Raw genomic sequence first — 15,723 nt, 5'->3', positions numbered from 1 at the left:
GGTACACGTGTATGCCTTATAAACTGTGACGGGGGAGTAGTACTTATTCTAAACGAAATATATTATTGTACCAACTAAATCACCCCTAAAATATTGTGTGCAAATTAGAAAGAAAATCCTCCAATGAAATTTATGTATTTTTAGCACGTTATTACTCTACTTGGGCCTTGGTCCAGCCCAAAGCAGCATCTATATAAGAATCAACACAGAGGAAAGTGGGGTTTGCTCGATTGGCTCGGCGGCTGCTGGCGATTCATCATGGCGTCCGTAGAGGTGTTGGAGGATGAGGAGGAGGTGGAGGGCTTCGAGCCTTTACTGTATGACCCGGTAAAGTGGACGGCATGGGAGGTGGCGCAGAAGGCGCGTTTCCGGCGGAAGGAGGAGGAGAAGGCTCGGAATCGGGAGGAGAACCGGCGGAGACGCGAGGCACACGATGCGGTCATCGACTCCATCCTCGAGCACGACCCCAAGGTGGATCGCAAGGTCTACACCAGGTTTTTCCTCAGGGACTTCTCCGTCTTCGACATCGACGAGGAGTGTAAGCGACCTCTCTAATTCTTCTGAAGCCGGTGCACTACTCTTCCGTTTCACCTGTATGATTAATCCTCCTCTGTTAGGAGAATCCTTGATTACTGATGCATGGCAGTGAACTGCCAATCTGCATTCATTTATTCGGATCAGATCTAGATTTAATTCATACATGTACATCCTTGATTATTGATGCATGGCAGTGAACCACGGAGTTTGTTAAAATTGATAATAGCTTTTTGCAAATAGTGGGATGATAGCTTTCTCTTGAAGTTAACTCAGCAAGTGAAATAAGAACGTTAGGTGGTTCAACTCAGCGGGATAGGAATGGGAAGAAAGAACACAAACTGGGATGTCTATTGTGATGAAATAACCGAAAAGTCCCGTCCTTTAAACTGGGATGTCCACCAGATTGAAAATATACGCGACAGAGATTGGATGTGGGACTGTAACCATCCAGTTAAACGAAAATTAGCAGATAATCCCGTCCTTTAACCCCACCATCAGCACAAGATAGCGGCTGAAATTAATAAGTTTTAGGCTTATTATCGGTTAATTTAGTAAGTTTGAAGTAAGTTTCGATCAGTGCCATTGTAATATATTATTTGGATTAGATTTAGATTTAATTCATATATGTACATCACGTAGCAATAGGAATCACGGATTTTGTTAAAATTGATGATAACTTTTTGCAAATAGTGGGATGATAGCTTTCTCTTGAACTTAACTCAGCAAGTGAAATAAGAACGTTAGGTGGTTTAACTCAGCGGGATAGGAATGGGAAGAACACAAACTGGGAAGTTTATTGTGATGAAATAACCTGATAGGTTTATTTTGCTCATTCATTGCAGCGTCTGTCCTTCCAATGCGATACACTGATAGTATCTACAAAGATGAATTTGCGCTACAAGACTCTGCAAACATCCTCTCCGTCAGCATAGTCTCCTCAGATGTAGGCTTCCCAGTCAATGTCTATGGCCGTGTCATTGCCAGAGACAGCATTGACTACAAGTGCATTTATCTCTTCCACCGCAGTAGAGATGATTGCCAGCGCCTCAACGAGGTACATCCTTGCTTCTAAGTTCGTTTCAATCGGGTTTTGTTTTATTCGGTGATATATCAACTGTCATTGTACTTCTAAATGGAGTCATCTTAGTGCCGGTGGTTGTTGATCCAGATAGTCATCTGCATATAGATGGGGTATCTTTTTATTTGAAGATGCATTTAATATCAACTGTTATTGTACTTCTAAATGGAGTCATCTTAGTGCCGGTGGTTGTTGATCCAGATAGTCATCCCCATATAGATGGGGTAGCTTTTTATGGCATGCTTTCAATCTTCATTTTGAGTAGTGTCTGGTTGATCACACTATAACCAATCGTGTGATTCTTTTCCTAGGATGGAATGCTGATTTTAACCGGCCCAAGTCGAGGTCTAGTGCTGGTTGATTTCATCTATCTAGAGATTGATCTTAAGATAAGGGAAGATGGAGTGTCTCCAGACAGGGCATTTAGCAAGGGTCTAATAAGTATTGATGGCCGAGTACTGTCTAGAGAGAATGATGTCGTGGTTACAAGTGAAACCCTTGAGAGCTGGCTCAGCACTATCGAAGTGAGATTCACAACGGTCCTGAACGCAGTCGAGTGCACCTTTGAAATCAAGCTCATTGAGGGGCTTTTTAAAGGAAATATAACAGTTGGCATCGCGGATAAAGCTCGCAATCTGGACATTGAACAAACCACTGTGATTCATGATAGCACAGCAGATGGCGTTGTTACAAGTGATGAAAGTGGAGTTATCAAACTCCGGCGGAGTGTCATTACTATCTGTCTGGAAAGAAATGTCATGTTTCACATAAATAATGAGGCAGCTGGTGTTTGTGCTGAACGAACCTTTGGTTTCACTCCACGCCGCACTGGTGCAGATGAAGAAAAAATTACGTGTGGTGCTGGGAAGTTCGGATTCAGGGTCGTCTGGTCCTTGATGGACTTTTGGCTGTAATCCTCTGCCTTTATAAACTAAGTTGAACCAAGTTATATCGCGAGTCAGTGATGTAATGGATAAGTTGATGTAGTGGACTGGATTATATCGTGCTGCAATGATGCAGTGAAATAAGTTAATCGTGGTGTAGTGATGTAGTGAACTAAGTTAATCATTATGTAATGATGTGGTGCACCTTATATTATTGTTATTAAGCAACTTGGCTTGATGAATTACAAGTAATGATGCAGTGAAGTAAGTTATTATGTATTATGGTGGTGTGTTACACCGAATCTGTTGGCTTAATTTTTTGGCATAATTAAAGTAGATTAGTGCACTTCGCGTTTCGTTGGGCATGCATTAGGTGGAAATATGAACATATGTCATTGGTAAGGGGCTTCTCTACCATATTTATCTATGGTTTGTATCGAGTTGCTCATGGTCACTTTTGTGTTATCTAAATCCTGAAAATTAAAATATTTGGAATTACCAGTCGTGAACCACATGTTTGTTGGAAGTAGTGTCCTTTCCTTGACGAGAAAGTGGCTTCAGTTTTAGAATCCATGTTGCCTGTTCAAGCCAATACAAAACTTGCTAGTACATAAGATTTTTTTTTTTTTGGAGAACTAGAGTAGGCAGACCTAGGGCTCCTTTGATACAAAGGAATTTCATTGGATTTTTGAAGGATTTGGATCCTTAGGATTTTTTCCTACGATGGTCGTTTGATTCGTAGGATTGAAATCCTTTGGAATTTTTTCATAGGATTCATTTGTACTACATTTTGAAGGAAAATTTCCATCCACTCAAACCTCTTTGTAGAATTCCTTTGTTTTTCTTGTGCTATCAAACACACTTCCAAATCCTGTAGTGTAGAAAAGGACATGCCACTCTATTCCTATGTTTTTTCTATTCCTGCATTTTGAGAATCCTACGAATCAAAGAGGCCCCTGCTCAGGGGGGGCTAATACATTAAGAAATCATCAGAGATCTTAAGCCAGGAGGCACTTGAGCGATCAGCAATTGGTCTCCACTGCTCCTGTTTACCGCCGCTAGTCCATGTGCCAAAGAATTTTCCCCTCGTTTCACATGCAGAGAAAGCAGTCATGGCATGTTTAATATCCATGATTAGGAACAACCACACCAGCAGCACCGCTCCCGTATCTGTCTCGAACGCAGCATCTGTGTTTAGCCTTGACAGTACCTGGCACCGGAGGCGACCACTGGATGCCATGCGTAGCAGGGCTCCTGGATATGGATTCAGGCAAAACTGATCTCCCTTTCCGCTCTGTCAGTTGTGCCTCGGCGTATTTCTCCAGAAACATAGTCGATCCTCTGATCGTCTCCTTTCTCTCCTTGCGAATGCAATACTCTCTCAAGTGCCAACAACACCAAAGGAAAGGAGTAACACTACTTTGGCGCGCGCGTATCCTCCATCTCAGAGTCCAATAGCACTTGAAGGAAGAGAAGGCCAAGGACCTTCTAGTCCTTCTCCTCCTCCTCCTCCTTCTCCTCCTTCTTCTTTATTTCTTCTTCTTCTTCTCCTCCTCCTCTTTCTTCTCCTCTTTCATATTCTCCTTGCCTTAATTTCCCCAACAATGACATAATTAACCCATTTAGCTCCAAAAAGACATTATAAGCTCAAAATGGCATAAGAACCTTGGTTAGCTCATTAAAATTATATACTTAGCTTGTTTTCCTCTATAATGACATAATTAGCCCATTTAGCTCTAAAAAGACATAGTTTTCCTCTATAATGACATAATGACATAATGACATACTTAGCTCCAAGAAGAGGAGAAGAGGAGAAATGAAAAAAAGGAAGAAGAAGAATAAGAAGAGAATAAGAAGAGAAGAAGAAGAGAAGGAGAAGGAGAAGAAGAAGAAGGAGGAGGAGAAGAAGAGAAGGAGGAGAAGAAGGAGAAGGAGCCCTCCTTATTCTCATTCTTCTTTTCTCCTCCTTCTTCTCCTTCTTTTTCTCTTCTTCTTTTTTCTTCTTCTCCTCCTCCTTCTCCTTCTCCTTCCCCTCCTCCTCCTCCTCCTCCTTGTTTTTCTTCTCCTTGTTCTCTCCTTGCTTCTTCTCTTTCTTCTTTAATTTAGCTTATTTGTCGTATATATGTTGTTGTTCTTCTTTTTCTGACTTTCTTATTCCCATTTTGCAGATTGGATGTACTACATGCATGGAAGCTGGCATTGATGGAGTGCTTTAGTTCTAGTTTTCATTTGAGTTGATGAACAATGTGAAATTATATGTATATGTATATATGGATGAACAGTATATGTGGAACTATATGTATATGTATATATATGGATGAAACTTTGTGCTATGAATATGTGTTGTGACCTATATATGTGCTATGTATATGTATATGTGTTGTGACCTATATATGTGCTATGTATATGTATATGTGGTGTGAAATAAACAAAACAAAAAACAAAACTGTGACAATATGGGCTCTTTGCCGTCTGCCAGCTGATGGCAAAGGCCTTTGCCGTTAGCTGACCGACGGCAAAGGTGCCACGTGGCGCCCAGCTGTGCAACCTGGGCAGTAGCAGCTGGCCATATAGTCTCTTTGTCGTCTGCTTCCTGGGGGGTGCAGATGGCAAAGAGGAGGGCACATAGGAGGGGGGAGGAGGGGTAGGCAGACGACAAAGAGTGGAGGAGGTGGAGCAGACGGCAAAGAAGAGGGGAAGGCAGACGGCAAAGCCTCCGTTATCCCCTAACGGAGGCAACGCCTGCCGGCTGTTGTCTCGACATCTTTGCCGACTGCCCTTATGAAAAGCTGACGACAAAGCTCTTTGTCGTCCGCTTTGGTGAGGCAGACGACAAAGAAGATACAATGCCATCGTAGACTGACGCAGAAATTTTGCCGACAGTGGGATTCTTTGTCGTCTGTGTATTACTCTTTGCCATCGGTGGTTTACTCTTTGCCGTCTGTGATGGCAGACGGCAAAGAAGCTAATTCTTGTAGTGAAAGTTTCAGATGCTGCTAGTGGTGAACAACAGGAGGTTCCAGAGCATGAGCCGGTGGCTGGTAGCCCAGCTGCAGAACCCTCCAGCCCAAGTGTTGGTGCTAATGGTTTGTCTGGCACTACAACTCCGGCTGATGGGGTTGTGCATTAACCAGGAGACACCGTGCGGAGTGGTTTCTCTGAAACTGCTGGTTCTCTGATGCACTCAGGTCTAGAGCCACCACCCCCTCCATCTGATCCTACTTCTGGTGATACTGTGGTAGTGATCCCAGCGGTGCAAACAGCAGCATCTATTGTTCCTCGTCGTCACACAAGGTCTCAGTCAGGTATTGTAAAGTCCAAACAGTACACTGATGGTACGATAAGGTATGATAAAACTAAACGTGCCTTTCTTACAAGCAGTGGTGAACCAACACATTTGCATGATGCTCTTGCTCACAAGGGTTGGAAGAAGGCTATGGTTGTTGAATATGATGCGCTAATTAAGAATAAAACTTGGCATTTAGTACCACCAAAGAGGGGTAATAATGTGATTGATTGTAAGTGGGTATATAAAATCAAGAGAAAAAGTTGATGGAAGCATAGACATATACAAGGCTAGAATTTTTGCAAAAGGTTTTAAGCAAAGGTTTGGTATTGATTATGAGGATACGTTTAGTCATGTTATTAAAGCAACTACTATTTGTCTTGTGTTATTTGTTGCTATATCGAGAGGTTGGAGTTTACGACACCTAGATGTTCAGAACGCGTTTCTTCATGGTGTTCTTGCGGAAGAGGTGTTCATGCACCAACCACCAGGGTATGAAAGTAAATGTATGCCTCATTATGTATGTAAACTGGATAAAGCCTTATATGGGTTGAAGCAGGCCCCAAGATCCTGGTACTCGAGGTTGAGCACACAGCTACAACACCTTGGGTTTACACCATCAAAGGCAGATACCTCACTATTCTTTTATAGTAAGAACAACATTATCATATTTGTTCTTGTCTATGTTGATGACATAATTGTTGCTAGTTCAAGTCAAGATGCCACTAGTTGTCTTCTTAAAGATATGAAACTAGAGTTTGCTCTCAAAAATAGAAGTTAAGAAAATAAAGGATGGCATACTCCTCACACAGGAAAAACATACCTCTGATATTCTTCGAAGAGTAGGTATGGAAAACTGTAAATCAATCAACATTCCTATCTCTACTTCAGAAAAACTTACAATTGAAAGTGGAGAAGCTCTTGGTTCAGAGGATGCAACAAATAATAGAAGCATTGTTGGTGCATTACAGTATGTGACTCTTACACGTCCTGATATTTCCTACTCTGTTAACAAAGTATGTCAATATTTACATGCTCCCACTACAGCTCATTGGACTGCAGTTAAGAGGATTCTGAGGTATCTCAAGTTTATAGAGGGACTTGTACTTCAGATTGTCAAATCCCCTTCTCTGCTTGTGACTGCTTATTGTGATGCAGATTGGGCAGGTTGTGTCGATGACAGAAGATCTATAGGTGGCTTTGTTGTTTTTCTAGGAACAAATCTTGTGTCATGGAGTGCAAGAAAACAGGCTACAGTCTCACGGTCAAGCACTGAATCTGAGTATAAGGCGTTAGCAAATGCTACACCCGAAGTAATGTGTATTCAGACATTGCTTCATGAACTTGGGATTAAAGTTCCACAAGCTGCGAGATTATGGTGTGACTATATTGGTGCAACTTATCTCTCAGCTAATCCTGTATTGCATGCACGTACCAAGCACATTGAAGTTGCTTTTCACTTTATCGGAGAAAGAGTGGCACGTAAGCTACTTGACATACGGTTTATACCAACAGGTGATCAACTTGCTGATGGCTTTACAAAACCTCTCACAATGAGACGGTTAGATGATTTCAAGTACAATCTCAACCTTGGAAAATCACCATTGAGTTTAGATTGAGGGGGAGTGTTAAACAAGATAGATAGATAAGGACTCATGTTAGATCTCGAGTTTAAACTGTTCTCCTTGTCTCGTGATGTACTTGGACGTATCCTAGCGATAGTACACAACTTGTAAGCCAAGGCAATTCTTCTATATAATGAGATGCGGCCGGACGAGGGGTTTAACGCTTCCAACCAAATTCTACAGAGTATCCCTGGTGTGACCCCAAACAACAGCAAGCATCTAGGTATATCATTATGCAAATAGCGTGGTCATGTTTGACTTATGTTATTCTCCCCAACTAGTAGTACCTGATATCAAAATGTATCAGGAGAGCCACCGCTGGAGGAACCTTTGATTCAGGCCAACACAGGGTGCACGACAGTGGCAAGAGGATTTCCGATGTGACGCTAGTCGACAAGCAGCTAGGTACATTAATGTCCTGAAATAGCGTGGTTATGTCTCATGTGTGGCCTATGGTTCACCCCAACTAGTGTCATCTTTTCTAATAACCAAATGCCTGCTATCTATAGGGTGGAACCCAAACGATGCCCATCCCAAGGATCTACTGGCAACGAGCCAGCGACGACACTGATGACCTAGCATCACAAGACCTGCAGACAAGTTTGTCGAAAGGCAGATGTCACAGGCTCCATCATCGAGCTACACAACTCTTCGCGGTTTTGGATTCTGCAGCGACACTGCTGATCATGTAGAGAGCAGTTTTTTGCAAGCCATATTGACAGATACACATACTACATACTCTCACGCAAAAAAATGTATTGAAGTTTTTTTTGAAAAATGTATGAAATGTTTGCTAATTCTGATCATGTGTGGCCTGTGTATTTTGAGATTTTGAGAAAAATGACATCCAAAAAACGTTCACGGATTAAGAAGCAAAGTGCTTACTGAATTCAAAAATAGTCAGGAATTCAAAAAAAAATGTTCAATATTTCAAAAGAATGAACAATTTTTGGAATTCCAATGAATATTTTTATTTTCTATTTTTACTTCAGATGAAGCATTTTTTTATAATGATGAACATTATTTGGTATTTCATAAACAATTTTAGAATTTGAAGAACATTGTTTTAACTTGACAAAAAATTGTATTGAATATTTTTTTGAAAAATGTATGAAATGTTTTCTAATTTTATGTAAAATGATGAAGACATTTCTAATTTGTGAAACATTTTTTTAAAGGTTTTGCTGAAACTCAGCTAGTTGAGTTTCAGTTATGGTCTCATTCACCTATCTTTTTTTAAAACTCATTTACGTACATGTCTCAACAACGTTTGCTTTGATTGTTCCTTCCTCGGTTGTTAGCTATTATGTTCGTGGCCCATTGAGGCCTGTCACGTCCTCCCATCAGCAGAGGTAGCAATGCTGCCTTGTTTTCTTTCCAAGGTAGGGACGGTGCCTTGTTTTCTTTATATGTTATTGGCCATGTTGGCCTTTTTCTGCCTTGTTTTTTCCTCAGCGTTCGCTTTTATTCGTTATTTTATTTTATTTTTTATATATTTTGTTTTCTATTTTTAGTCTTTTAGTTATAATTTCTTCTTTTTTTTGTCTTTTATCGGTTTTGCTAAAATTCAGCTTTTTTACTTTTAATCATGGTCTCAGTCATTTTTCTAGCCCCTTCGATTGTCATGATAAGATTTGTGATGGCTTTTGTTCGTAATCGTGGGAACCACGGATGTGCGGCTCGTACGAGGGTAGCCCATGTGCGCGAGTTTTATTCAGTTTTTTTTTTCTTATTTGCACGAGCTGAGCCTTTCTTTTTCTTCTTCTCATTTGCCCAAGAAAACTAGGAAAAATGGAGATCGAAGGATGCCATGCTGGTTGCTTTTTGCTTCGCTTTTTTGTTATTTGTTCACTATGGCTTCCACGGGTATGTTTTTTTTACTTCTTTTTTTATGGGTGAGGGCTATGATCTTTGTAATGAATTTTTCTAACCTTTTTTTCTCATGATTAATTGCTTAATTATTGTTTCTGTTCTTCCTTTCTGTTTTTTCTTATTTCATTATGTACAGTAGAACATTGTTTCACTATTTTCTCTTTCTTTAACCTTAACATAATCATTTTATTTTATCTTAATGTTCATTTGTTATTGCAAATCCCAAATTGATTTTTTAGGTTTTAGTTTTACAAAATTTGTTTCTTATAGTTATTTTTTTTAAATCACTATGTGGACACAATAATGAAGTTGAGGTTAAAAAATGGTTGAAATAGTGAGGAGTTGTCGGGGCCACTTGCATGCAGACACGCAAGTGCAAGCGTTGCAACTTGACTGAAGCTGCATGTTTTTAAGGTGGGTCGCAATTGCATGTTTTTAATGAGGTGTCGCAACTGCATGTTCTCAAGAGGGGTTGCAACTGCATGTTTTCAAAATGGGGCCGGAGTTGCATGTTTTTAAGACGGGCCGCAACTACATGTTTAGAAGGTGGGTCACAACTAACTGTTTTTAAGGTAGGGTCGCACCTCATGTTTTCAAGTTGGTCGCAATTGCATGTTCCTAAGGTGGGGCCGTAACTACATATTTCCAAGAGGGGGCGCAACTTCATATTTTTAAGGCAATCTTACAACTGCATGTTTTCAAGAGGGGTATCAACTACATATTTGCAAGGTGAGACACAATTGCATGTGTTTCAAGTTGGGGTAACAAGTGCATGTTTTCAAGAAGGGCCGCTGCATGTTTGCAAGGTAGGCCACAATTGTATGTTCTAAGACAGGGTCGTAGATGCATCTTTTTAAAAGGGGTTGTAACTCCATGTTTTCAAGGCGTGATCGCAACTGCATGTGTTTTAAGAGGGGCCGCAACTTCATGTTTTCAAGGCAGGGTCGCAACTCCATATTTTCAAGGCGCGATCGCAACTGCATGTGTTTTAAGAGGGGCCGCAACTGCATGTTTTCAAAAGGGGTCACAACTGCATATTCTTAAGGCAGGGTCGCAACTGCATGTTTTCAAGATGGGTCGCAACTGCATATTTTCAAGATGGGGTCACAACTGTATGCTTTCCAAGAGGGGCCGCAACTGCATGTTTTTCAAGGTCAGGACACAACTGCATGTTTCAACAGGGGCCGCAACTGCATGTTTTCAAGGCGGGGTCGCAACTCCATGTTTTCAAGGCGGGGTCGCAAGTGCATGTTTTCCAAGAGGGGTCGCAACTGCATGTTTTCAAGGCGCGGTCGCAACTGCATGTATTTTAAGAGGGGCCGTAACTGCATTTTTTCAAAAGGGGTCACAACTGCATATTCTTAAGGCAGGGTCGCAATTGCATGTGTTTCAAGGTGGGTCGGAACTGCATGTTTTCAAGGTGGGGTCACAACTGTATGCTTTCCAAGAGGGGATGCAACCGCATGTTTTTCAAGGCCAGGACAAAACTGCATGTTTCAAGAGGGGCTGCAACTGCATGTTTTCAAGGCGGGGTCGCAACTGCATGTTTTCAAGGCGGGGGTGTGACAGCCCGATGCCGACGTTCCAGAAGATCCCCTTTTTCTTTCCGTTTTCGTCGTGTGTCTATTTTCTTTTGTCGCATCATCATCGCATCATGCGCATCATCAGCATTGCATCGGCATCCCATTGCCACCAATTTTCAAACTTGCATCCGTTGTTAGTTGTCGGTTCTTGTCGTTGTCCGTTCTGAACCCGACCGCACTCGGACGCGCCCGCGGCATCGTCAAAAACCTGTTTTTAAAAGTGTGTTTAGAACTTTCTCTGATTGGGTTGGAACTTGACGTGCGGTTTTATTTTATTATAGGTAGGCCGCCTATCGAATTTCGTCGCAATCGGAGTCCGTCTGGTACCCGAACGGTCGACCGTAGCGGCACCGTCTTCGGTTATTCGTCGGACGTTTGTTGGTGTTTTAAAACTCGTTGCCGCGCCGTCCGTTTTCCCTCTCGTCTCCGGTAAACCACTCTCCACAGCCACGTAACCGTTCCCGTGTGCGGAATTGTTCGAATCCGACCCCACGGTTGGATCCGGAACGGAATTCCGGTTAACCTAGCCCCCCCATTTGCCTATAAATAGACCCCCTCCTAAAATTTAAGCAGCCAACCCCACTTTGCCTCGAAATTCGTGCCTCCCCCTAACCCTAATCCTCTCTCTCTCTTCTCTCTCCTCCCCTCAGCCTCCTGAGCGCCGCTGGGCCCACCGAGCCCATCTGGCGAGCCCGCCTCGTCCCGAGCCACTCGTGCGTCTGCCTGCTCCCGTCGCGAGCGCCGCCCTCCGCCACCGGTCTCCGGCGCGACCCGCTCCAGATCCGGTCCTCCCCGGGGACGGGACCGCCTCCGGTGACCCGAGCCCGCAGTTGCTCGCCGCTGTTCGCCGTCTCTCGCCTCCCAGCCGCCTCCCGTGCAACACCGCTCCTCCCGCGTCGTCGTGCGCGCAGCCTGTGCCCTCGACGGAGCCATCACCTGCCGGAGCCCCACCGGAGTTTCGGCCCCGCCGCCCTGGGACCCGTGCCGCCCCGCCCGCTCGCCTGCTCGCCGCCCCGCTCAAGGTGCGCCGCCGCTGCCTTCGTCTGCCGCCGAGTCGAGGCCGGCTCATGCCAGATCCAGCCCGGGAATCCTTCCCCGAGCTCCGGCCGCTCCAGATCCCGCCGGATCCTCTCGCCAGCCCTGCCGCTGGTCCCCTCCCGTCGGCAACCGCAGTCGCCATGCCCCCTGCTCGGAGGAGCACGGGAGGTAGACGAGGCTGTCGCTCGTCGGCCTCCGAGTGACCCCAGCTGGGCCGCCTCCCGCGATGCCCCGAGGCCCACTTCGCTTCGGCCACCCGCGGCCCAGGAGCCCCGGCCTGCCCACAAGCTCGAGCCGGCCAGCCCCTCCAACCGGCCCAGAGGCCCCATGGTTAGCCTCGCCCCAGCGCTCTGTAGCTATGTTGCGCATGTTGTTCGGCCCATTAGTATATTAGGTTATTTTTGGAATTTATAAATTCCAGAAAAATAGATGAATATTAGATCGTTCGTATCTTTTTATTCGTAAATCGGATCACGATGATTTAGATAGGTATTTTGTGTAGAATCTCGTGCAGAATACGATTTGACAATTTGCATAAATGTTTGATGTAGTTTGAGCCGCCATATGCCTAGTTTTACGTGCTGTCTAGATATGATAGTGTCCGTATTTATGTTTCGCGCAAGTCCGGATTGCTCGAATGCCTTAGATAAAATGTCTATGTTTTAGGAACCATTTTTCCATGTATTTTAGAGTAGACGTTGGTATTTTTGCGTGTAGGGATTGCCGCTAGTTTATTTTTTCTGTGTATAGGTTTTTATCTCGCATTTACGTGTGGCGTTATTTTTGTTGTGCAACCCCATATATTTTATATGTTTTCGGGGTAGAAATATGTCCATGGGATTTTTCTGTGCAATTATTTTTAGCTTTTGAGCAAGTTAGTTCGCGCGATATTTTGCCATGTTGCCCTCTTGTCTTTTTTGTAGGATTTATTCCGTGCTTCGTTTGACGAAGTTGACAACTAGAGAGTTGTTCTTGGATGTTTATTCTAGCCCCTCATATTTTTGGTTGCAATAGAAATGCATGTTTAGATGTAGTTTGCTTGCTCTCAAGTAGCTAGAATTAGTGCTGATTTGGAGATGCTGAAATATTTCTAAGTCTGAAATCTGTTACATTTTGTTGCTGATTTGTTTTGCTTCTATCTTGTGATCTGTAGCTCTTTTGAGGTTGATCCAATGGAGTTAGTTGTAAACTTTGTGTTTCTCTAGCATGCTGTGAATTTTCATGCCCTTTGGAGTAATGTAGCTTATGGTTTTGCTACTGTCAATATGCCTTCACATTGAAAACTGCACTTTCATGAAGTGTAATTTTCACCAAGTCTGAAATAGTGTGTGAGATGTCATTTTGTGTCTTCTTTTCCTAGTGTTCCTTGCTACCATGCTAGTTGTTGTTAGTTGTTTGTGGTAGTGCTTTTTGCCCTCTTTCGTGAGATGCGTTGGTTGAGTATATTGGAGTTGAGTAGTTCGTAGTTGTGGGGTGTAGAAAATGCTGTGTGGCTGATTTTGGCACATTGTAGTGATTTCTTGTTTTGCTCGTAGTTTTTGATCCGTAGCTCCGATTTGATCGTGTCCTACATGAAACTTGTTTAGAATCTTGTGTAGTTTCATTTTCTCTTGTTGGTTGTATGTTTTGAAGTGCTCTTGACCGCCGTTGCACACATATTGCATTCATGCCATCATATCGTGCGGTGTCCGTATCTTTTGATCCGTAGCTCCGTTGGAGATGTTCTTTATGTGTAGATTGCTTGAAATAACGCGTAGAATCATGTGAACCTATTTGTTTTTCTGTTTAACAACCAATTAAATGTGTTAGTTCAGATCTGGACAGAATTGTAAATTAACCTGTGAGGTCGTTTCGGAGATGCTATATGTCATTTCCGACCTCATTTAAAATGCCTAGATAGGTAGTTTAATTACGCTTCACCTCTTGCCATGTTTAACCACATTTAATATTGCCGTGTACCTAATCGGGATAGAACTAAATAAATAAACGTGGAGTTTCGTCAATATGCAACTCGTTGCATATTGAACTTCACTTAATGTGTAGTGTTTGTTTGTGTGATTTGCCATGCCGTGACTTGCATGTTTTCAGCTGCTCATGCATCATATGTGTTGTGCATCATGTGGTGTATATCGTGTGTTGATTTGTGTTTACGGTTTTCTTCGTTTCGATAGAGTTCCGCAAGCGTGTCGGATTGTGAGGTTCCGTTCGACTACGTCGGTTCGTCTGCTTCACGGAGCCATTCTTCTTCCAAGAGGGATCTCAGGCAAGATAAACATTTCCCCAGATACCATTACTATCATTGCCATGCTAGTTTTATCGCTTCTATCGTTATGTCTCGTTGCCTACCACTTGTTAAATATTAGCCTCTCAACAATGCCATGAAACCTTCAACCTGTTCAACCTAGCAAACCACTGATTGGCTATGTTACTGCTTGCTTAACCTTGTGTTAGCGTTGCTAGTTGCAGGTGTAGTTGCTTCCATGTGAAAGCACGGGTTCCTTGTTATATCACCCTATTATGCTATTTAATTTAATGCAGCTATATACTTGGTAAAAGGTGGAAGGCCCGCCCTTTCTAGCCTGTTGTTTTGTTCCACCTTTGCCCCCTTAGTTTTGGCTACCGGTGTTATGTTCCATAATTGAGCGCTCCTAACACGATCGGGGTTGTTATGGGGACCCCCTTGATAATTCTGTTTAGATTAAAGCTGGTCTGGCAAGGCCCAACTTTGGTACTACATTTGCCTAATAATCTAATAAAATTGCATAGGGACTTTTCGGACCCCAAGGATAATTTAATCAACCCCCCGGGCCAGTGCTCCGCATGAGTGTTGGTCCACCCACCTAGCAGTCGGCGGTGCCACCTCGGGGCAACTCGAGGTTTGGCTACCGTCCACTATGCATAGACGGTGTGTCCTGAGAACGAGATATGCGGCTCCTATCGGGTTCGTCGACACACCGGGTGGCCTTGCTGGGTTAGTTTTACCTTTGACGAAATATCTTGTGCATCGGGATTCCGGTGATGCTTTGGGTAATCTCAGAGTTGAAGTTTTCCACTAGGGAATCCGACGAGACCGCGAGATTCGTGATTGAGGATTTCTATGCGGCTTGTGGTAATTTGTGATGGACTAGTTGGAGCACCCCTGCAGGGTTAAATCTTTTCAGAAAGCCGTGCACGCGGTTATGTGGCAACGTGGAAACTTTGTTTAACACTGGTTCTAGATAACTTGAAGTTAACTTAATTAAAATATGCCAACTGTGTGCGTAACCGTGACTGTCTCTTTCGTGAGTTCCTTCTCCGATCGAGGACACGGTGGGGTGATGTCTGACGTAGGTAGGTGTTCAAGATCATTCATTTGATCATGAGTAGTACACGTCCATTATGCGTAGATCTTCCCTCTCTTATTTCTTGTACTCGTAAGTTTAGCCACCAAATATATGCTTAGCCGCTCCTGCAACCTCACCACTTAACCATGCCTCACCCATTAAGCTTTGCTAGTCTTGATACCTTTGGAAATGAGATTGCCGAGTCCCCTGTGGTTCATAGATTACTACAACACCAGCTGCAGGTACAGGTAAAGGTTACTTGACGCGAGCGCGTTGATTGTTCATTTGGAGTTGCTTCTTCTTCTTCTTCTTCTTCGATCTAGGATGGGTTCCAGGCCGGCAGCCTGGGATAGCAAGGATGGACGTCGTTCTTCTTTTGTCGTTTGTTTTCGTCCGTAGTCGGACCCTGCTCTTACTCTTGATGAATATGTAATGTACTGATGTGACTCTGATGTAGCTTGTGGCGAGTGTAAGCCAATTCTATTATATATCTCTTC

General features: G+C 43.3%; 1 protein-coding gene across 1 annotated transcript; it reads left to right on the top strand.

Annotated features, from left to right (window-relative positions):
* Positions 1 to 248: 248 nt before the first annotated feature.
* On the top strand, positions 249 to 2,764 carry LOC123404261. Its single transcript, XM_045098184.1, has 3 exons — positions 249 to 538; positions 1,380 to 1,591; positions 1,927 to 2,764. Exons 1-3 carry the CDS (start codon positions 259 to 261, stop codon positions 2,527 to 2,529), a joined length of 1,095 nt encoding a protein of 364 aa, XP_044954119.1. The 5' UTR covers positions 249 to 258; the 3' UTR covers positions 2,530 to 2,764.
* The last annotated feature ends 12,959 nt before the right edge of the window (positions 2,765 to 15,723 follow it).

The sequence above is a fragment of the Hordeum vulgare genome, chromosome 1H (genome assembly GCF_904849725.1).
Source record: "Hordeum vulgare subsp. vulgare chromosome 1H, MorexV3_pseudomolecules_assembly, whole genome shotgun sequence".
In the NCBI taxonomy this organism is placed as follows: domain Eukaryota; kingdom Viridiplantae; phylum Streptophyta; class Magnoliopsida; order Poales; family Poaceae; genus Hordeum; species Hordeum vulgare.
This window is presented reverse-complemented; position numbering and strand designations above follow the sequence as displayed.

Bases quoted from the DNA above. Each gene is read 5' to 3' on its own strand.
- LOC123404261 (XM_045098184.1), top strand. From the start codon at position 259: ATGGCGTCCGTAGAGGTGTTGGAGGATGAGGAGGAGGTGGAGGGCTTC. The intron at 539-1,379 runs GTAAGCGACCTC...CATTCATTGCAG, and splicing joins CTTCGACATCGACGAGGAGT to CGTCTGTCCTTCCAATGCGA. The intron at 1,592-1,926 runs GTACATCCTTGC...TTCTTTTCCTAG, and splicing joins ATTGCCAGCGCCTCAACGAG to GATGGAATGCTGATTTTAAC.